The 22,285-nt window shown below is 45.1% G+C and overlaps 1 protein-coding gene and 1 pseudogene across 2 annotated transcripts; both read right to left on the reverse strand.

The window, feature by feature from the left end:
• Positions 1-1,453: 1,453 nt before the first annotated feature.
• Positions 1,454-9,288, reverse strand: LOC111162260. The gene is given in 6 exon segments (XM_022526543.1): positions 1,454-5,542; positions 5,544-5,881; positions 5,884-7,469; positions 7,501-8,329; positions 8,332-8,979; positions 8,982-9,288. Coding segments are annotated over 6 exon segments (5,145 nt in total). The 5' UTR covers positions 9,013-9,288; the 3' UTR covers positions 1,454-3,829.
• Positions 9,289-15,995: 6,707 nt separating this feature from the next.
• Positions 15,996-19,894, reverse strand: LOC111162258 (annotated as a pseudogene). Its single transcript, XR_002641566.1, has one exon. The product of XR_002641566.1 is annotated as a polypeptide N-acetylgalactosaminyltransferase 1 pseudogene (transcript).
• Between the last annotated feature and the right edge of the window lie 2,391 nt (positions 19,895-22,285).

The following is a 22,285-nucleotide window of genomic DNA, read 5'->3' on the forward strand; positions in this document are numbered from 1 at the left end:
AAACATACTCAAATCACTTCCTATAATCTTTCAGTGCATGTTTTTTATAATTAATTTATTTCTAAAAAAAAAAAAAAGAACTTTTTAATAGAAATATTATAGGCATGAAACCAATTGAAAAATAGAAGTTATCTGCCTTTCCTTTCCCTTGACACCTTATTTCCCCTTTCCAGAGGCAGACTGTTATCCATTTCCAGAAGTTTTGGACTTTGTCTTTTATCTGAATGTTATGACATTTCTAGGGATAAAAATTTAATAGCAAGCCATCAGGATCAGAATTGCAGATTTTTCTTTCTGAATTAATGTAAGCAATCAATGACTACAAATATCTTGTCGATAACACTTATGTAGACATTCATGGAGCTCCTGCTAGTATATATGGCAGAGAATTGATGTGATTTTTTTGTTTGTTTGTGTTTTGAGCTTTTGTTTGCTTCAGTTTGCTTCGGTTTGGTTTGGTTAGAGTTTTATTGAGGTGTGATGACATATAATAAACTACACAAATTCAAAGTCTGATTTAATGAGCTGTGACACATACATAAACCCACGGAACCATCACCACAATCAGGATAATAAATATATTCATCAACCACAAAAGTTGCCTCATAGCCAGCCCTTTGTAATTCATTTTCCCCTGCCTCACTTATTCATCCCATCCCCAGGCAGCCACTGCTCTGCTTTCTGTCTCCTGGTCTGCTCGCTATCACTATCAGTTCATTGCATTTTCTGGAACTTTATATAGATGGAGTAATACCCTTCTGTACTCTTTTTGTTTTATTTTTTTACTCAGCATAATTGAGATTCAACCATGTTTTTGTGTATATCAATCATGCATTCCTTTTTAGTGCTGCCGTGGTATTGCACTGTATGATTACATTACAATTTATCCACTATCTGCTGATGGATATTTTATACATATTTTTTTGTCTTCTAATAAAGCTGCTGAATACTCAGACACTGTGATTTTGTTTCACTGGATTTGGTCTTTACGTGGACTATAAAAAGACTATGGAGCAAGGACCAGTAATTCAAATACCTACAGGAGTCGGACAGATAACGTAAGTAAGTACCGGAAAGCAGGCGAAACTCAGAACCAACAGTACAAGCCTTATGGTGAATGACAAACTGCCACGTGGCCTCCGCGCCGGGAGGGGTGGACATTATGACTTATGGGGCAGCTCAAAGCCAGTTTAGACTGGCTTAGACAGGTAGCTTATTCTCAGAGCCAACTGTTTCTTGCTATGTTGTCCAAGGCTGTCAGGTTTTCCTCCCACCCCCCCTTTTGCTTGTCTTCAGGAACAGTCACAAAACCAGATTTTATGTAAAGTTTCTTGATTTACTTTTTAAATCTTTAAAATGGCACTATTTTCAGGGCGCCTGGGTGGCTCAGTGGGTTAAAGTGAAATGCTGGATGAGTAATACGCCCACCTTAAAAGACCACCAGAGACGTGAGTCAAAGCCAAGCGGCAAGGGTCGTTTATTGCAGGTTTGAACCCGGACCTCCGCCCACTCGTTGCCGGTGACGCTTAGAGGTCTCGAGCTGGGTAGGTGCAGGGCTTTTACAGACAGGTACAAACAAGTTCTGGGTGGGGCCGAGCCAATTGGTTGACATTTTGAATATTTGAAAAAGGCATATTTGGTGTTAGGTGATTGGTTTAGGGGGCCCGCGCGCACGTTAAGCAATCAAACAGAAGCAGAACTGGTTGGTTAGCCCACGCGCGAAAAGCAAGCGTTCGTACAGAAGCGAAACTAGCTGGTTATTCCCTAGATAGAATATGTTTTCAGTCTGGGTTTCTTTTGGTTTCCCATTCCCCCCTTTCTCAAGTACCTGAGGAGCCAATCTTGGGTCCTTAGTGGTCATTAGTATAATCGTTGTTGTTGCGCAGGTCTAGGGCCTGATACTGCTGTCTTAAGAGCATGACTTGTACTGTCTGGAGGCGTTGATTGACAAAAGCTACCAAACGATTTAAGATACATGGGCCAAAGGTCAGTAAGAGGAGTAAGATACAGAGGGGTCCTAGCAGGGAGGATATCAAGGTAGTCAGCCAAGGGGATGAGTTAAACCATGACTGAAACCAGCCTTGTCCTAATTCCCGCTCCTTTTTCCCGCTTTGCTAATCCTTCCCGTATCTTAGCCATCGAGTCCTTGACTATCCCCGAGTGATCAACATAGAAACAACATTCTTCCTTAAGGGCGGCACATAAGCTTCCTTGTTGGAGGAACAAGAGGTCTAGTCCCCGTCTATTTTGAAGGACCACCTCTGATAATGAGCTGACAGACTCCTGAAGTTTAAAGATGGATAATTCTAGCTCTCGTATGTCTGCATCAATGGCTTCTCGTAAGCCTTGATAATGGTGGTGTTGTGAGATTAAGGCTGAGGCTCCGGTAGCCACCCCAGCAGTTCCTAGCCCTAGGCCCAGTATTAGCGCAAGAGTCAGGCTCACGGGTTCCCTCTTAGTTCTATGTGATCCTCCCTCCCAGTATGAGATCATGTCCTCATAGGAGTGGTAGATTAGGCGAGGGACAAGGTGAACCAGAACACAATAGTCATTGGTTCGGTTCAGCGCTGATGGATGAATGCATGGGGTAATTCCAGTAGCGCAGGCCCACCAGGCATCTTGGGGTGGTATTAGGTATTCATTTGTGGCATTTACAGTTATAGTCTGGTTGCAGAGGTGTGAATGTGCCGGTGGGACCAGCCCTATACAGGTTCCCTTTCCTCTTATGGCCGTCAGTGTTAGGCGATGGTTGTGGCTCAACCACCGGCACACAGAGGCCGAGTTGGAGCTATTATAGCTTCCAGAGATGGCCAGACCCTCATAAAAAGGGGGGGGGACACATCATAGCACAACCAGCAGGATTCTGTAGCGTTAGGATTAGTATAGTTTAGGACTTGAAAGGCATACTGAACCAGTTGGGTTAGACGAGTGTGGGTGTCCACTGGCTTAGGGCTTATGGTGGTTATGGACTGATTTTTGAGGTATGGGGTGAGGTCTGTCGAGGTTGCCCTGGGAGTGGCGGGGCTCTTGCGGGGGCCCTATGTGACAACTGGTGGGGCGACCGAGCGGGACCCAGCCTGAGCGGGGCCTGGGGGTGCGAGAATAGGGTTGGGCCCTACTGCGGCTCTAGGGGTGTCTATGGACAGTTTTATAGTGAAGGTTAGGCCGTCGTCGTAGTGTTCTTTAAAGAATCTGAGGCCCCATGAGTATCCCCTAACCCAATTCAATTGTTTTTTTCCTGCTTCGGTGAAGGAAATTTTTATTGGGTTGCACCATTTGTTCTGGCAAGGACTCTCGGCTCCAACTCTGTTTGATACTACATGGGAGTAATTTGCCTTCACAGTTATAAAATCCCAGGTGGAAGTGGGTTTCCAATAAGTGTCACCAGTGGTTTCGCAACCCCAACTAGAACAGTAGAAATCGCTCACCCCCCCACATTGATATGTTCTTCCCCTCTGTTGAAGGTTCCCGGGACTGGGACATACATAGAAGGTTAGTTTTCTTAACTTATATCGGCGTTGAGGATTTCCACAACCGTAGATTGCGTGACCATGTAACCCTCCGCTGGCAGGTATTGTGGGTGGCTTCTGGAGGTCCCACTGGTCCGCTATGTCCCAGTTTGCTGGGGCCCCCAAGGCTATTTTACAAATGTCAGGGTATAAGTTAGGCCACCATGTGTAGGGAGTGGCAGTGTGTGATATATTCCAAACTGTTAGTCCTACACTATTAATGATCTGCCAGGTTAGAGTGGCTGGGGCATGGGGGTTGGTCATGGGGGTCCAAGGTAATGATAATAAGATCAGAACTGCGAGTAGGTCCCCCATGTCAGTTACTGAGGGGGAGGGTTTCGGCGCAGGGTGAGCTTTAGGGGATTGTCCTTACTGCGGTCAACCGTCCAACTGGCGTCCGGGTTAGGTTTCCCGACGAGATCCGGCAGGGGGTCGACTGGTTTGACGTGAGTGTGGTGGATCCAGGCGGCTATGTTGTCTACTTTAACAGCTGTAGGGGTGGTCAGGATTATCTGGTAAGGCCCTTTCCATCTGGGCTCGAGAGTCTCAGGCCGGTGTCGCTTGACGAGGACCCAATCCCCCGGGCGGAGTTGGTGGGATGCGGGTGGCGGGCCTATCTCGTATAAATCCTTCAGTTTAGGCCAAATTCTTTTGTGGACTTGCTGCAGGGCTTGGAGGGAAAACAAGAGGGAGTTATCCTGGTCCGACTCAATGAGATCGGTCTTGAGTTTGGGTATGATGGGAGGAGGCCTGCCATACTTGATTTCATATGGCGTAAGCCCCAGCTTATATGGGGTGTTACGTACCCGATACAGAGCGTAGGGGAGTAGAACCACCCAGTTAGCGCCAGTTTCCATGGTCAATTTAGCAAGGGTCTCTTTTAAGGTTCTATTCATCCTCTCTACCTGTCCTGAGCTCTGGGGTCTATATGCACAATGTAATTTCCAATCAACCCCAAGTACGGAAGCCAGGCCCTGACTTACCTTAGAGACGGAAGCTGGCCCATTATCTGATCCCATCATAACAGGAAAGCCATACCTGGGCAGAATATCCTCGAGTAGTTTCTTCACTACAACCTGTGCTGTTTCGTGCTTGGTTGGGAAAGCCTCAGTCCACCCTGAAAAGGTATCTACAAACACCAGTAAATACTTATAGCCATATTTTCCAGGCTTTACCTCTGTAAAATCTATCTCCCAGTAGGCCCCCAGCAGGGTCCCTCTTTCTTGGGACCCGATCACAGCGGGATGTGGGTAAGCGTTCTGGAGCCGGCAGGCTGTACAACCTGAGGCAATTTTTTCGGCTTTCTCGGTGATGTTTTTGATGATTAATCTGGATTGTCTCATAAGGTCCTGGAGTCTTCTGGAGCCCAAATGGGTCGTGTGATGAATCCGCTCTAAGACTGCCTGTCCCAAGGCCTCGGGGAGGATGATATTGTCCTTAGCGTCCCGCCACCAACCATCCCTGACCTGAGTCATCGGGAGTTTACTCATCCAGGTGATGTCTTCCTCAGAGTACTCGGGGCGAGGCGGCAGTTCTCGGGGCCCCGGGTTGGGTAGCTGTATGGGTAGCAATGGAACTTTCCCGTAGGCTATCTGGCGAGCAGTCTGGTCAGCAAAATTGTTTCCCCGGGAGACCGGATCGTTTGGTTTCTGATGGCCAGGGCAATGTACTATGGCTAGCTTCTTGGGGGCCCAGATGGCTGTTAGTAGGGCCAAAATTTCGTCCCTGTTTTTGATGTCTTTCCCTTCGGCGGTGAGTAGCCCCCTCTCCCTGTAAATTGCTCCATGAATGTGGGCCGTGGCAAAGGCATATCGGCTGTCTGTGTATACAGTCATCCGGAGGCCTTGTCCCAACTTAAGGGCCTGGGTCAGGGCGATTAACTCAGCCCTCTGTGCTGAGGTGCCCGGAGGCAATGCTTCCGCCCAGATAACTTCTGTTTCAGATGTGACCGCGGCCCCTGCATACCTCTGTTCTTCGTGGACGAAACTGCTGCCATCAGCGAACCAAACGACCTCGGCATCCATCAGGGGGGTAGTCCTGCAGGTCTTCCCTCAGCCCGTGAACCTGGGCTAATATGTCGGCGCAGTCATGGAGGGGGGTGTCTAGGTCCGGGTCAGGTAACAGTGATGCGGGGTTTAGAGCCCGAGGAGGAGTATAGGTTATTCTCAGGGGGTTTAGTAGCAGTCCTTGGTACTGAACCATGCGAGCATTACTCATCCACTGGTCCGGAGGTTGTTTAAGGACGCCCTCAATAGCGTGAGGGGTGGTCACATGTAATTCCTGACCCATTGACAACTTATCAGCGTTTTTTACCATCAAGGCGGTGGCCACTATCATTCGAAGGCAAGGGGGCCACCCTGCTGCCACTGGTCTAATTTCTTTGAGAGATATGCTACGGGTCTAGGCCAGGGGCCTAAGTGTTGGGTCAATACTGCCTTTGCCACCCCATTACGCTCATCCACATATAAGTGGAATGGTTTGGAAATGTCTGGCAGTCCCAGAGCCGGTGCTGAGAGGAGGGCCTCCTTTATCTGCTGGAAGGCTCACTCTGCCTCCTCCATCCATTCAAAGTTCTGCTGGTTCTTGGAGGCTATGTGCAGGGGCTTGGCCATCTCGGCGAAGCCCAGTATCCATAGTCGGCAGTATCCTGCTGTCCCCAGGAACTCCCTTACCTGGTGTGGCAAGGTAGGTCGAGGGATGCGGAGCACAGTGTCCTTGCGGGCATCGGTGAGCCATCTTTGTCCCCCTTTTAGCAAGTATCCCAGGTACACTACCTCAGGCTTGCAAATTTGGGCCTTCTTTGCTGAGGACCGGTACCCCAGGTCACCGAGGGTCCAAAGGAGGTTTTCGGTTCCTTGAAGGCAGGCCTGTTGAGTCTCTGCAGCTATTAAGAGATCATCTACATACTGCAAGAGCATTATATCAGGATTTTGTCTCTTGTACTTACTCAGATCCTCATGGAGGGCCTCATCAAACAGGGTGGGCGAGTTCTTGAATCCCTGCGGGAGACGAGACCATGTCAACTGCCCATTTATGCCTTTCTCAGGGTCTGTCCATTCGAACGCAAAGAGATCTTGGCTTTTGGGCGCCAAGGGCAAACTGAAAAAGGCATCATTCAGGTCGAGAACAGTGTACCATTTCTTGTTAGGCCTCAGGGCACTGAGGAGAGTGTAGGGGTTAGGGACAGTAGGGTGTATGTCCATAACCCACTTGTTAACTTCCCTCAGGTCTTGTACAGGCCGGTAGTCCCCGCTGTTGGGCTTACGTACCGGCAGCAGGGGAGTGTTCCAAGCCGAGTGGCAGGGGCGTAGCACCCCTGAGTCCAGGAGGTGATGGATGTGAGGGGTGATACCCGATTTAGCCTCTGTGGACATGGGGTACTGTTTGACCCGGACGGGGTTGGCCCCAGGTTTAAGTTCTATAAAGAGGGCCGGTCGGTGTTTAGCTAGTCCCACACCTCCTGATTCCGCCCAGGCTTCAGGGAACTGGAGAAGCCAGGACTCGATATTTTGTTCCTGAGGGGGTGCTGTTTGGTGGAGCCGATACTCATCTTCCAAACGCACCAAAAGTATTGATAATGGCAGGTTCTGAGAGTCGGTCACCGTGGGACCGCCGGGTTGGAAGTAAACGTGTGCTCCCATTTTGGTAAGCAAGTCTCTCCCCAACAAGGGGCAGGGGCTATCAGGGATGACCAGGAAAGAGTGAGTCACTTTCCCTGTGCCCAAGTCCACTGTCCGTTGAGTGGTCCAGGGGTATCTTTTAGTCCCGGTGGCTCCCCGGATCCAGGAGGACTTATCCAAAATCTTTCCATGGGGTTTGGTCAACACCGAGTGTTGGGCTCCGGTGTCAACCAGGAACTGTATGGGGTTCCCCTCCACTCGTAGGGTTACCCTGGGCTCGGGGAGGGGATCCGAACCCTGCCCCCCAGTCAGAGTTCCGGGTAAACAGAATGGGGTTGGGCTTCGGCTCCCATGGTTGCGGCCTAGCCCACGGAGGGTTTCTTTTAGGGCAATCACGTGCCCAGTGTCCCTTTTCCCTGCAATGTGCGCATTGATCTTTATCTAGGGGACGTCTGGGTTGTCGGGCTATTTGGGATTCCCTTTGAGGGGTTGACTCCTTCTGGACGAAGGTAGCCAGGACTTTGCTCATTTCCTTTGTCACTTTAAGCTGTTTATCCTCCGGGGTGTCCCGGTTGTTGTAGACCCGCTGTGCTACGCGGAGCAGATCCTGAACCTGTTTGCCTTCTAGATCCTCTAATTTTTAGAGTTCCTTTTTAATGTCAGGGGCCGCCTGGTTTACAAAGGACATAACTACTGCTGCCTGATTCTCAGGGGCTTCGGGATCCATGGGGGTGTACTGTCTAAAGGCTTCCATCAATCTCTCTAGGAATGCTGCCGGGCTCTCTGTCTTACCTTGCATCACTGCATACACTTTGGCCAAATTGGTGGGCTTGCGAGCAGCAGCCCTGAGACCCGTCATTAGAGTCTGGCGATAAATGAGCAGTCGTCCCCTACCTTCTGCCGCGTTGTAGTTCCAGTCAGGCCTGGTCAAAGGGAAACCCGCATTAATGAGGTCTGGATTGACTGCTGGCTGGCCATCGTCCCCGGGGACCAGCTTTCTCGCTTCCACCTGGATTCTCTCTCTTTCCTCGGTGGTAAACAGGATACGCAAGAGCTGCTGGCAGTCATCCCAGGTGGGCTGGTGAGTGAACATGATGCTGTCTAGGAGAGCTATAAGATCTTTCGGGTTATCTGAAAATCGCGCATTTTGAGTTTTCCAATTATACAGATCACTGGTTGAAAAGGGCCAATACTGGAGTCAGGGATTGCCAGTATCATCAGGGGGGCCAATCTCCCGGAGGGGTAAGGCAACAGTTGAGTCTGGCGGGTGGGGAGGGTTCTCCCTTTGAGAGCGCCCTCTAGTATGCCCGGCAGGCCCGTCGGTCCCTCTGTGGTCCTTCCGTGGGTGACAGGGGCTGCGGCCATTGCCTCTCGACCCTCCGCTCCTGCTTGGGGTGGAGCGGGTGTGGCCATTGGCATGGGGGCAACCTGGGGCCTCGTGGGAGGAGGTAGGTAAGGGGGTGGGTCTAAACTGAGTAAGTCTTGGCTATCAGGGAGGACAGGTGGAGGGGGCGCAGATGGGTTTCGAAGTCTGGGGGATTCCGTGGGTCGGGCTGTAAGGATCTTGCAACTTCCTGAGGACAGGAAGTGGGCCAACCAGGAAGGGGGATTTTCCACTAAATCTTGCCAGACCAGGATGTAGGGGGCTTGGTCTGGGTGTCCCTTTTTCCCAGGTAGGAGAACTTGGGCCTTGATCTTGAGGATTATGGGTAGGCAGAAGGTGCCTTCAGTGGGCCATTGCACCCCGTAGGTTGGCCATTTGGAGCGGCAAAAAGTGATGAGTCTAGATCTCCGGATATCCAGGCTCAGGTCATTGCCTCTTGCCCGAACGTCCCTGAAATTAGCCAAGAGAGGGAGAGTGGGGTACTCTGGGTTTGCCCCATTTGACCAAGTAGCTCCCAGATTAAGAAAATAGTTAAAACGAGGAGAAAGGCGCCTAGAATAGGCAGGAAGCAACAGAGGCACCGGTGCAAGGGTCGCGAGACGAACGAACAAGTGAGGAATTCGAAAGGGCGGGGTGAGGATGAACGCTCTTCAGCCCGAAGGGATGGATAATGGTCTTTGGGGGGCTGAAGGTAGGGGCTAGGCGAGTTCCATCCTTGGACAGCAGGCATAGGAATTTTTCTCCTTCGTCTGCCAGGGTGAATCTTTTTTTTTTTTTTTTTTTTTTTAAGATTTTATTTATTTGTCAGAAAGAGAGGGAGAGAGAGCAAGCACAGGCAGACAGAGTGGCAGGCAGAGGCAGAGGGAGAAGCAGGCTCCCCGCCAAGCAAGGAGCCCGATGTGGGACTCGATCCCAGGACGCCGGGATCATGACCTGAGCTGAAGGCAGCTGCTTAACCAACTGAACCACCGAGGCGTCCCTGCCAGGGTGAATCTAAAAGTGAAACAGGTTAGGAGATACGGATAATTTGGGAAAACGTTTCCTCCAACCTGGAGGAGCAAATGTTAGAGAACCAGCAATGTTTAAGACAAAACATTAAGAGACATAACATTATAATCTTATAGTTCATTTAGTCCCATGTTACTAAATCTGGTTTAGTCTGAATACAGCTTTTCGATACCAGTGTCTTTCTTCCCTCCCATCGTGCACAAAGACGCAGACAGAGGGAGAGGGATCTCTCAGGTGCTGTCCTGCTCACGTCCCTCGCAGGAACTTAGGAGCGTCTTAGCTAAGGTCTGTCCGTATAAACCCCGGACCAGGCTACTCCGTGGAGTAGATGACCGTTATGCCATATGACGCCCCGCGAGACTCAGGGTGCAGCCCACTCAGACTCCGTAGCCGAAGCGGTGGAGCCATACAGACACACTCGCACAATCAGGCACTCTTCAGATTCAAACAGGTTGGACACCCTCCCCCTTAATAGAATAAAAGCTTCACATCTACTGTTGTAACTTAGTTAACTGGCACAAGGGACACGGAACACACAATCATAATTAACAACATAACATAGAGACACACTATACTTTTGATGGCCCCCGAGGTGGGACTCGAACCCACGATCCCTGAGGCCCCTGCTGGGCAACGAGGGACGTCTCCGTCGACCCACTGGCAGCCCTATAGCGCGTCCACCAGGGACTTATTTGCCAGTCCTCGATCTGGGACTCGAACCCAGATATAGAACACAGAAAGGACAAAGCGCAAAGACAGAACACAGGAACAAAGTACAAAAGACAGAACACAGGAACAAAGCCAGCTCTCTTACCAATCGGTTTCCAGCGACCCGTTGACTAGTTGTCTGGTGGGCTTGAAAAGGGGGGGGGGGTATCCTGGACGAGCCCCCAAATGAAATGCCGGATGAGTAATACGCCCACCTTAAAAGACCACCAGAGACGTGAGTCAAAGCCAAGCGGCAAGGGTCGTTTATTGCAGGTTCGAACCTGGACCTCCGCTCACTCGTTGCCGGTGACGCTTAGAGGTCTCGAGCTGGGTAGGTGCAGGGTTTTTATAGACAGGTACAAACAAGTTCTGGGTGAGGCCGAGCCGATTGGTTGACATTTTGAACATTTGAAAAAGGCATATTTGGTGTTAGGTGATTGGTTTAGGGGGCCCGCGCGCGTGTTAAGCAAGCAGCCCGCGCGCACATTAAGCAATCAAACAGAAGCAGAACTGGTTGGTTAGCCCGCACGCGCGAAAAGCAAGCATTCGTACAGAAGTGAAACTAGCTGGTTATTCCCTAGATAGAATAGGTTTTCAGTCTGGGGTTCTTTTGGTTTCCCAAAAGCCTCTGCCTTCGGCTCAGGTCATGATCCCAGGGTCCTGGGATCAAGCCCCGCATAGGGCTCTCTGCTCAGCAGGGAGCCTGCTTCCTCCTCTCTCTCTCTCTCTCTCTGCCTGCCTCTCTGCCTACTTGTGATCTCTGTCTGTCAAATAAATAAGTAAAATCTAAAAAAAAAAAAAATAAATTAAATTAAATGGCACTATTTTCTTTCCCTCCCAAGTATGGAAACAAATGCGAGAAGGTCGGTGTTTGCCTGCCAGGAAGAGAGCTCTAACCAGGAACTGAACTGAGCAGCAGGCACCTTGATCTCAGACTTCCCAGATCTGTAGGAAATCAATTTGATCAAGCCATTCAGTCTATGGCATTTTGTTATAGTAGTCCAAGCTGACTAAAACAGGTAGTTATTCCTTAGCCAGACTGATGTGCTTGGAAGATATAATGAAAAGCTAAAAGAGATTAATCATCAATTGAAAGTTAAAAGTAAAGACTACGGTCTTGGGACGCCCAGGTGGCTCAGTTTGTTAAGCGGCTGCCTTTGGCTCAGGTCGTGATCCTAGGGTTCTGGGATCGAGTCCCACATCTGGCTCCTGGCTCAGCAGAGAGCTTGCTTCTCCCTCCCACTCTGCCTGCTGCTCTCCCTGCTTTGTACTCTCCCTCTCTGTTAAATTAATAAATAAAACCTTAAAACAAATTCTAAAAAAAAAAAAGAAAAAAAAAAGAAAGACTACAGTCTTTTCAGTAGCATACAAACTGGCTTTCATTTCCTATAGTGGGAGACTAAAGTAAGGTAAAGAGTAAACTCAGTCATAGTGGCTAAGCTACAAAGATTAAACTTCTAATCAAGACAAATATACTAAGCCAAGGTCAAGGCCCTGGTTGGGGAAAAAAAAATGGGACTTAACGCATTAGATGTGGATATTCCCAGAAGTGGCCCAAAATTTCGTACTAAGATCTATCCCTCCCACGTTGTTCTGAGATAACGCAGAGATCTCTTCCCATCAAGACAACAAATGACCTCCCTCAAAAGATTTGCTCTTGGATGTCGACTGTCCAGTAGGCCTTAATGATGTTCAGACTCAATGTTCTAGATAGGATAATAGAGGAAAGGAACTATACCCCAAAGGAACTGTAATATCGAGTCAGCATGAACGGAGATTGTATGTGTAGGATTGAACTTTGAGGGCACTTGATGAAAGGAAAGGAACATAAGGTGGATAACAGAGAAGTTATCAATGATCAAACAGAGAAGTTATCAATGATGAAAAGGAAAGGAACATAAGGCGGGTAACAGAGAAGTTAGATTTGGGTGCACTCTCCCAGTACTCAAGATTTAACATCATCATAAGAACCCCCGGAGACCATGTGACTTACTATTAGGATAGTTTCTAGAAGCATGGAAAAGGTGATGGCCCAATACAAAATGAGGTTAAAATGCCAGAGTTGCCATGGGAGACAGTGGAACAAAGAATTGAAAAGATCAGACAGTTGGTTATGCTGGAGACCATATACTATGTAAAGATGAAAAACATGCCAGATGATTCACTTAAAGAAGGTCAGGAGGCTGTACCATATGTCAAGGACATAAGAAATGTACTGTTGTGAGGGGCACCTGTCTCATTAGGAGCTTCAGTGATGACTCTCTATGGGCCAGATCTGATGGCAAAGGAAGCCATTAAAGAACTGGGTTTGCTGAGAGCAATAGGTAAAATATGACCCCAAAAATTACAGAGTCCAGATTATGGTGTTTAATGTTCAGAAGCCAAGTTAGACAATTACTGTAATATAAAGTCAGAGGAGCAATCCAAGCGAAGTGATCTACAAAGAATTATAGAGATAAATAATAGAACACGGTGTCCCTAGGGGAAACACAGATGGATATCCAAAGAGGGTACTACTACATCTGCTGATACAGTTTGTGTCTTCAGGTGAATTTAAAAAAATATATAGCCAGGAGACTGAGTCAATCACCCCGATTAACATCATGATTCCTTGCCGAGTTTCAAAACATGAATCTGTTTTTCTACCTGGAGCTTATTAACTCAAGAAGAGATCATGTCCCCGTGAGGAGGGAACCTGCAACACTATGGGAAATGTACACAGTAATGATTTCTTCAGTATTTCCCCAAAGATTATTCCAAAACATTTGTACCTAAGACCATTTACTCAGACAACTATGCACTGGGAAAATGGGGATATGTAAATATTTCAAGGACTGTGACCACAGAGTCTGAATTGACATTGATACTTAGAGACCCAAAGAATCGTCATGGTCCCCTTCTTAGAGTATGTGCATATTGAGTGTGGGGGGGGTGTCAGGTAATAAATGAAATCCTATCCGAAGTCCAGGTTACAGTAAGCCCACTGGGTTATAGACCCACGTGTGAGTTATTTCTTCTATCCTCAAATACATAATCAGAATATATATACTTCATAGATAAAACAAACCCCTCATTGCATCCTTGGCCTATGAAGTCACAGCTATGAGGAAGGCCAGATGGAAGCCTCTGAAACCTGCTCCAGCCAAGAAACAAATTAAAAAACAACAACAACAACAAAAAAAACACAACAGTATTGCTGGGGGGGGGGAATGGTGGAAATAGAGCTATTCTTAAAGAGCTTAAGGATGCAAAGGTGGTGAATCCCTATCATACCTCCACTGCTCTGGTCCCTGCAAAAACCTTTGGTTCTGGAGAAAGGCACAAGATGTGGTGTCATTGCTAGAACAGATTGACATGGACACAGGCACATGGTATGTAACCTTTAGTCTGACAAGTATGTTCTTTTCCATCTATCTCAGAAAGGAGAATCAGAAATAGTTCTCATTTACATGAAGTGGATAATAGGATACATTTACATTTCTGCCTTCCACACTTAGTAATAAGATAGTTGTCAAGAACTGGGAAAAGGTCTGAGATTTTACCCCATTCACAATCTAACAAGTTAGTCTGCCCCTTTTATGAACATTGGCAGAAGACCTAAGACTCCTGGGTCAGAGTCAGAAGATTTTATTGCTCACGGCATAGCAAGCCGCAAATGACTCACGTTTGCATTGGTTTTCCTTGTTCTGCAAGTACCACGAGGAAGATGTGGAGTGACCTAGACCGTGCATGCTGTGGGTTTATATTATGGCTGAGGCACTCCAATCTTTAACAAACAATGTTTCCAAATGTTTCCTGACTGAGACATAATCTTTATTACTCTGGTAAGTAAACAGATCTGTCTTTCATTCTGAAGAGAGACACTCTCTCCACCTCTATCTTCTAAGGCTGCTCAGTCTACAAGCATCCTTGAGAAGACGGCTCAGAACAAAAGCAGTCTGTGTCTGCTTGCAAGAGGTGCAGTAAAGGAAACGATCCATGATAAACCGTCTCCCAACACTGAGCTCTGCAGCGTCGGAAGGTACAGGTCTCCAAAGGGAACACAGCAAGACTTCCCCTGAACTATAAGCTATGGCTGCCCACCTGAGCTCTTTGTGTTCTTTCAATCCAGGAACCAGCAGGCAAAAATAGGAGTCACCATTCTGGCACGAGAAGGTTATACAACAGAGGCATGGAGGAATATGCTTGGCATTCAGGAGACTCAACTGGACACTTCTTGGTGTACCCTTCCCCAATTTTGACCAGAAATGCACAAGTGTGGCAATTTCAGCCTAAAACGGGCATAGTGACCAGGAGTTCCTCCCCTTCAAGGATGAGGGTCTAGGTCATGTCACCAAGGAAGCCACTGGGACCAGGGAGGGTGATGGCTGAGGGTAAGAGGAATCTAGAATGGACAGAGCAAGACGGAGCAAATGAGTATCAGTTATAACCCTCAGACTAGCTGCAAGACCAGGAATTGTAGTTTGTTTCATCAACCTTCTTTTTTAAAAGTTTCCCAAAGAGAAAGGGGCCCACCCTAACAATAATGTTGCTACTTCCAGAACATATATGAAGAAATATATCTGAACATAAAAAAGGGTAGACTGCAGTGGATACTGACCACAATATGCCACCCATATCTGTCTTGAGTGAAGGATCTGTTACCCTAACTCCTGGGAATGCTATGAGCTGCTTCGGAGATTGCCTCCAGTGCAGAGAGGCTTCTTTCTTCCTGGGATGGCCCATATCCAGTGACGGATCAATACCGGGGTGTAAAAAGGCCTGTCCATCTCAGTCCAATTTGGGATAACTCTGAGAGGCCATTCTAGCACAAGAACTCCCTATGACGTCACCCGAGGCTCACATTTGGCATGCATCCCATTTTATACATCCATCTATATTTTTATAGAAATTAAAAATATTCTTTGTTTTCTTTTTTTTTTTTTTAAGATTTTTTTTTTTTTTTTATTTGACAGATCACGAGTAGGCAGAGAGGCAGGCAGAGAGAGGAGGAGGCAGGCTCCCTGCTGAGCAGAGCCCGATGCGGGACTCGATCCCAGGACCCTGAGATCATGACCCGAGCCGAAGGCAGAGGCTTTAACCACTGAGCCACCCAGGCGCCCCAAAAATATTTTGTTTTCAAACAATATGCACTGACATAAAAATATCACAGCATAGTAATAAATGTTAGAAATCAATATAGAGGACTATAGGTACAGTTTGATACCAATTTTGACATTATTTGGGAGACTGTTTCTTAACAGCCTATGTACAGGGCTATGTATATATTCACACACACACATACCTATAAATACACAAAGGAAAAGACTGGGAGAAAAGATATCAAAATGTTAACAGTGGGTATTTCTGAATGCTAGAATTGCAGATCCTTCTAAACACCTTTAACACCTTTTCTGACTAAAATAAAGTAACAGACATGTACGCGGTTATTAAAGAAAGAAACTTGAAGAGAAACCACCTCTCTCACATTCCAGATGCCCAGATCCCTCTCCAGAGGAACCATTTTTACAGATTTCTTAGGTCTGACTCCAGAAATACTCTGTACCTATATATCAGCATGGAGGTTTATGATCTCCCTTTTATACTTTCTTATTTCTTATACAGATAAGAGCATACTGTTAACATTGTCCTACATCTTCCTTCTCCCCTAACAACTGGACTTGGGATTATTTATCCCTATATATCTACAGTTGGCCCTTGAATATAACACAGGTTTGAACTGTGTGGGTCCACTTACGTGTGGATTTTTTTACAGTTCAGCACTATAAATGTATTTCTCTTTCTTATGATGCTCTTTTTTTTAATGAAATTAACTCAACTTTTAATTGATTCTGAAGTTATTTTGTGGTATTAAAAATCAGAAAAAAAATAAAATGGATTTAACCTAAACGGAAGAAATGCAGGACTAATGTGGAGCAGTAGCTGCAGTTCTTCGGTTAACTCATTAAAACAAGGTCAAACATTTTCAGTCAAATTTTATTAAAAAAAAAAAAAAGGGCAGCAGATCACCATTACAATTCAAGAACCTAATCTAAATATGCACTTGACAATAAAGCACATCTGAGTATGGAGTGAAAATAGTTTTCCAAAAAAACATCCATCGTATCCTCTCTAAATATCCAAATAATCACTTCTGCAGGCCTTTTGTTGAGTGGAATCATAAAGAACTGAAGATTTATTGCTGTGAAAATAAATCTGTAATACAGTAGAATGAATCTTGGGTATTAAGCATAATCAGCTGAATCAAGTGAAGAAGTTCAAGATCTAAGAAGAAATTTGTATGTGAAAGTCTACAAGCCAGCTGACCCAAGAGCAACTGAGAGATCTAACGTGTTCAGTGAGACCAGACATTATGTTAAATCTTCATTCTCTGAAAGCAATTAAAAATTACAATTCCAACAGCCCATAAACTAAATACAAAATTGAAGAAAGCGATTAAAACTATGTTCAAAGAGCCACTTTTTTTTTTCAACTCAATTTCAGCACCCCAAGGGGGGGAAAAAAGCATCCATGACTATCACAGATGAAAATGAATGTCACTGCAATCAGTTATTTTTCCCCACTGAGGTATAAAATCTATGTAGAAATTTGATACTATACTACAACAAATTGTACTTCTGATACTTCTGTTTTAATTTCCTTTAAACCCTGTTTAATATAGTTTCTTCTTAAATCGTAAAAATGTTGTTTTCCGGATTCTGAAACTGGTTCCAGTTCTTTTTCACTTATTTTTACATCAATATTTAATATACTGGTTACCAGGTCTAATCAGAAAAAAAATCTTGGAAATCTCTTCATTAGGATCGCACGTTCAGCAGCAGTTACTGACGTGCAAGCAAACCGTATGAGGGGCAGCTCCGGAAAGCACATTGTGTTGACTGCATCATTGTCTGAATATTCTTTACCATGATTCTTGATGACTCTTATGACTCTTCCAATCTTGTAAACATCAGTGTGCACAGTCTCGCTACTATGTAGTTTCACGTCCTTTGGACAAGAAGGCTGGTTCACAGCTAGTGAAAAGCGAGAAGAGTCTTAGTTTTAATGGCTGATAAACCTTACATCCCCGGAGGAGGAAAGCACTTTTCCTTTTTTGCTATTTAAGAATGTGGCAGAAATGTATGCTGAGGTAGCCCAATCCTTTATTTTTTTATTTTTTTCTTTTCTTTTCTTTCTTTCTTTTTTTTTTTTGTAAACTTGGTCTCAGAATATTTCTGGAAGGGTGACATTTCGAAGAAGCCACTGCTGGGACCGGCTTCCATTGCAGTCTCTTATGCTGGGCACCTGGCTATCCTCTTCTGTGGCTTCATCCAGGCACTGGTTACTGTTCACATGCTGCAGGGTTAATTTCACTGGATCATACTCCTAAAGTTGGTTGCCTTTTAGGTGGTGGCATTTGAGCATTGTGACTGGGCCATTAAGTTTAGAGACATCCAAGCAAAGGTCATCTGTTCTAATTTCTTTGTTGGCAGTATAAGAGAAAACCTGGTTACCTCCCATACCATGACAGTTAAAAATTCCAACTTTTTCATTCTCTTTTCTGGCCATGTTATCTAGACACAGATTTGTTTCCACATTTCGTATCTCTCCCAAAGAGAAATAGTGACGTGGAATCTGGTAATCAGGATAAATATTCTCTAGGTACCAGGAGAAAGGTTTGCATTGTTGTTTGTGTCTTAAACCAAGTCTTGATGATATATCTCCATAATCTACCTTTGTAACACCTGGAGAAATTATATAGAAGAAATTCTTGAACTCATCCATCCACACTTCTGCAAGTCGTCTGTTATTTTTATTGATAATCTGTCCTGTGCCTCCTGGAAACGTGTAAGGTGTGGCTTTCCGAAACACGCGTCCAACATGTGAGCAGGTGACGATCTCTAAAGTCCCTCCACATTGCCAGATCCTAAAGGAAATTTCTAGGTTTTCTCCTCCCCAAATATCCATTCCGGCATCGTATGTTCCAATTTCCTGAAAGTAATCTCGGTCTATTGAAAAAAGGCCTCCTGCCATTGTAGGTGTTCTGACAGGAACAGTCTGATCACCTTTCCTTCGGTCCGTCTCTCTTTGGGGAACTGGATACCAGCGGAAATTAAGCTTCCAGTTGAAGCCACCACAGGTCATATCAGAGCCTGCCATGTACTCAAAAGTATCATCACTGATCACATCAGTGATAGGACAGACCACTGTTTTCCCGTCATGTTTGATTCTGGCTAAGACAGGCTCCAGCCATCCCAGTGTACATTCACAGTGAGCATCTAAGAAGGTGATCACTTGGCCTTTAGACACAGCAGCTCCTTTTAAGCTAGCTCTGATCAAGCCAGAACGTTGTTCCATTCGAATTACATGAACTGGTACTTTTAATTTTTTCATGTAACTCTCCAGAGGTCTTTTTAAAAAGTCTCTTTCACTGGCATCATCTACTAGAACAATTTCTTCTAGCATGTGTCTTGGTGAGCGATTAATGACACTCTGGACAGTTCGCAGAAGTGTGCTCCAAGCCTCGTCGTCGTGGAAAACAATCACCACACTGGTTGTAGGAAGATTATCTGGATACGCCTTTGTTTTACACCCTTCTAACCTGACATCTGGTAAAGATCTGTTGAGTGCCATCATCTCACTCGCCATTAAACTGAACTGATTGATTTTAAACATCTCTTTCATCTTCTCTGGATCCTCTTTAGGAATGATGACTGGTTTCCCTATTTCTCCAGGACCTTCATGAGGCTTTTGTATTGGCTCTAGAACATCCCCAGCAGGAAGTCCTCGCTCCTTTCTTTCATCATATTGGTTGCATTCACTGAAGTAAAGCAGCAGGAACATATCCAAGAGTACCCAAATCAAGGAGGTGGCTAGGACCACCTTGCCATATGCAAATTTTCTCATGGCACTTAAGTCAAATGCAAAATTTTAAAATATGTATATATAAATATACAAAGGTCATGAAAATTATTCCAATCCAGTTTCATCAGAAATCACGTTCATAACCCCAAAGTGGTTTTTCAAATGAATTTATATCCCAAATCCACATGTCCCACATTTCCTCGCTCCGCGCAGCGGCGACAGCAGCAGCGGCGGGAGCTCCTCGGGGCTGGCCCAGGCGGTCGCGGCGCGGTCCCGCGGGCCGCAGCGCTGGGCGCGCTACTCTCTGGCCGCCGTCCGCCGCGCCGCCTCCTCGGCCACTGCCGGCGGCTGCCCATGATTTTCTTAATAACATTTTCTTTAGCTTACCTTATTGTAAGAATACAGTATATAATATATAGAGAATACACACTATGTGTTACGTTCACATGATCAGTCAGGCTTCCAGTTGGCAGCCGGCTATTGAGAGTTAAGTTAGGGAGAGTCAAAATTTACATAGGAATTTTTGACAGCAGGGGAGGTCATACGCCCAACCCCTATGCTGTTCAAGGGTCAACTGTACTCTCTTTCTAACGGCTGAATAGAATTTCATTGTATGGATGTACCATGTAGACATTTAGGTTGTTTTTAGTCTTTTACTGTCATAACATTATTATAGATCCACCTTTTCAAGCACGGGGGGTACACTTGCGGGGTAAATAGAATTGCTGGATCAAAAGTTACATGTATTTTAAATGTGTCATTATTTTTAACTGCCCTTCAAGGAGAGAGTACCAATTTATATCTACAAGCTACAAAAACAAAACAAAACTGGATAAAAAACTAAAAATGCATGAGATTTCATTTTTCCTAAAAATTGAACCATATGATATAGAAAACAAAAACACTAAAAGAATCTACACAAAAATGTTAACAGTAGATTTCTCAATGTAATAGAATTACAGGTGAATTTTATTTTCTTCTCTATCTTTTTGTGCCTTTTCCAAATTTTCTAGAGCAAACAGACTATTATAATAAAAAAGAAAATAAACGTGTCTTAAAAAACAAATATTGAGTGTTTATACATTTTGATGTATTCATTTCTAGAAACTGCATAATGTTGCATTTTGTATTTACCTCCAAGGGTTCAAAATAATTGCATTTATTATAACATATGAAAAATAGGATGACTTATTAAAACACTAATATTAAAATTTAACTAAGGAAAGAGTTATTAAAATAATTATATCTAATTTTCACTACTGAAAATATTCTTTTAACGTAGGGCTAAAGCACTGACTTTTATTTTGTTTTAAAGATTTTGTTTATTTATTTGAGAGAGGGAGAGTATGTGAGCTTTGGGTGGGGGCAGGAGAGCAAAGCAGACTCCCTGTCCAGCTAAGAAATCAGAGAAATCAGGACTTTCACATTCTTTCTCTCTCTCTCTCTCTTTTTTTTTTTTTTATTTAAAGGGGCAAGAACCAAAGTAAGTACAATCTATTTAATGGTGTAATTAACTATCTTAAAAATAAAATGTCCCTTAAATTTACATATGAGACAACCATATTACTTCAAAACATTGGATCTAAATATTCCTCTGGGAAATGTGCTTCCTTGCAGCTAGGTGAAAGCCACTCAAGAGTATGCAAAATGTCAAAATCCCAAGATCGTAATGAAAATACTATTTTGAGGACAGGAAACGGGAAGGACAAACGACAGAGGGAAAAAAAAGTCTTATTTCTTATTGTGTTTCTGCAATCTCCATCCTGTGTGGGTAGAGCCTCTGTTTAGAAAATGGGCTCACAGGGGTACCTGGGGGGCTCAGTCAGTTAACAGTCTGTCCTCAGCAGACGTCCTGATCCCAGGATACTGGCACAGAGCCCCCCTTGGGCTCCTTGCTCAGTGGGGAGTCTGCTTCTCCTGCTCCCTCTGCCTGTTGTTCCCCCTGCTTTGCAACTCTTTCTCTCCCTCTCTCTCTTTCTCAGATAAATAAAATCTTTAAAACAAATAACAAAATAAATAAAACGGCCTGACAGACCACTTGGGAGAGGGGAAAGCATAAGTAAATGTCGCCAAATAAACGGACTTGTTCAGCTACAGAGTGGTGAGCTGGAGCAAAGGCGGTGAGAAATAAAAGAGGGGGAAAGGAAGATAAAATCTGTGTTCTAAAATCCTGCTGCTTAAGTGTAACTATTTTAAGAACAAAATTTGAGTAGCATTTAGAAATGTTCCACAATGTTAAAAAATAATATTGGGGCGCCTGGGTGGCTCATTGGGTTAAAGCCTCTGCCTTTGGCTCAGGTCATGATCTCAGGGTCATGAGACAGAGCCCCCCATTCAGGCTCCACACTCAGCACAGAGTCTGCTTCCTCCTCTCCCTCTGCACTCCCCTCCGCTCGCTCTCACTCTCTTAAATAAATAAATAAAATATGTTAAAAACCAGAAAACAACAGTGGGCCTCAATTAACTAAGACCCATAAGCTATCATCTCCTCTCAAGGGAAGCTACTGGTATTGTCTTCCAGCTTCACCTAACAGCCAACTACTTCACAAGGATTAATAGGATCTAAGATCGACTTTCTCTGTTGCAAGGAGTCCCTGAATAGTCTGGGCAAGACCTCACTGAAAAGGAATCAACATTTTCGACAGAGTGAATAAGAAGGAGAAGCCGATCAGAGACTTCCCGGGGTACAGTGTCGCATATCTGACTTAAACAAACGATAAAAAAAAAAGTTAGCATAGGATAGAATACTGGGGTGCCATGGATATGAATAACGCTACCATACTTCAGAAAAAATTAAACATTTAAGAACATGTATTCTGAATATATTCTCCCAGTCTGTCATGCCTGTTAATTTTCTTAGTGTATCTATTTTTCTGTTGTAATGAGTGTTTCCGGTGTTCTGTATATGAAAGATTTACCTACCTCAAGGTTGTCAAGATATTCTCCCATGTTTTCATGCAAATGCCTTCTGGTTCTAGCTTTTTTTCTTTTTAAATATTTATTTGAGGGGGGAGAGAGCACACATAGGGGGCAGGGTACAGGGAAAGAATCTCAAGCAGACACCCTGCTGAGCATGGAGCCCGACACAGGGCATGACACTGGCCTTGATCTCGTGACCCTGGTATCACGACCTGAGTCCAAAATCAAAAGCTGGACTCTTAAGAGACTGGCTCACCCAGGTGCCCCTGGTTTTAGTTTTTATAGTTAGTTTT

Source organism: Enhydra lutris, unplaced genomic scaffold (assembly GCF_002288905.1).
Source record: "Enhydra lutris kenyoni isolate GAN:26980312 unplaced genomic scaffold, ASM228890v2 scaffoldscaffold90, whole genome shotgun sequence".
NCBI classification, from domain to species: Eukaryota; Metazoa; Chordata; class Mammalia; order Carnivora; family Mustelidae; genus Enhydra; species Enhydra lutris.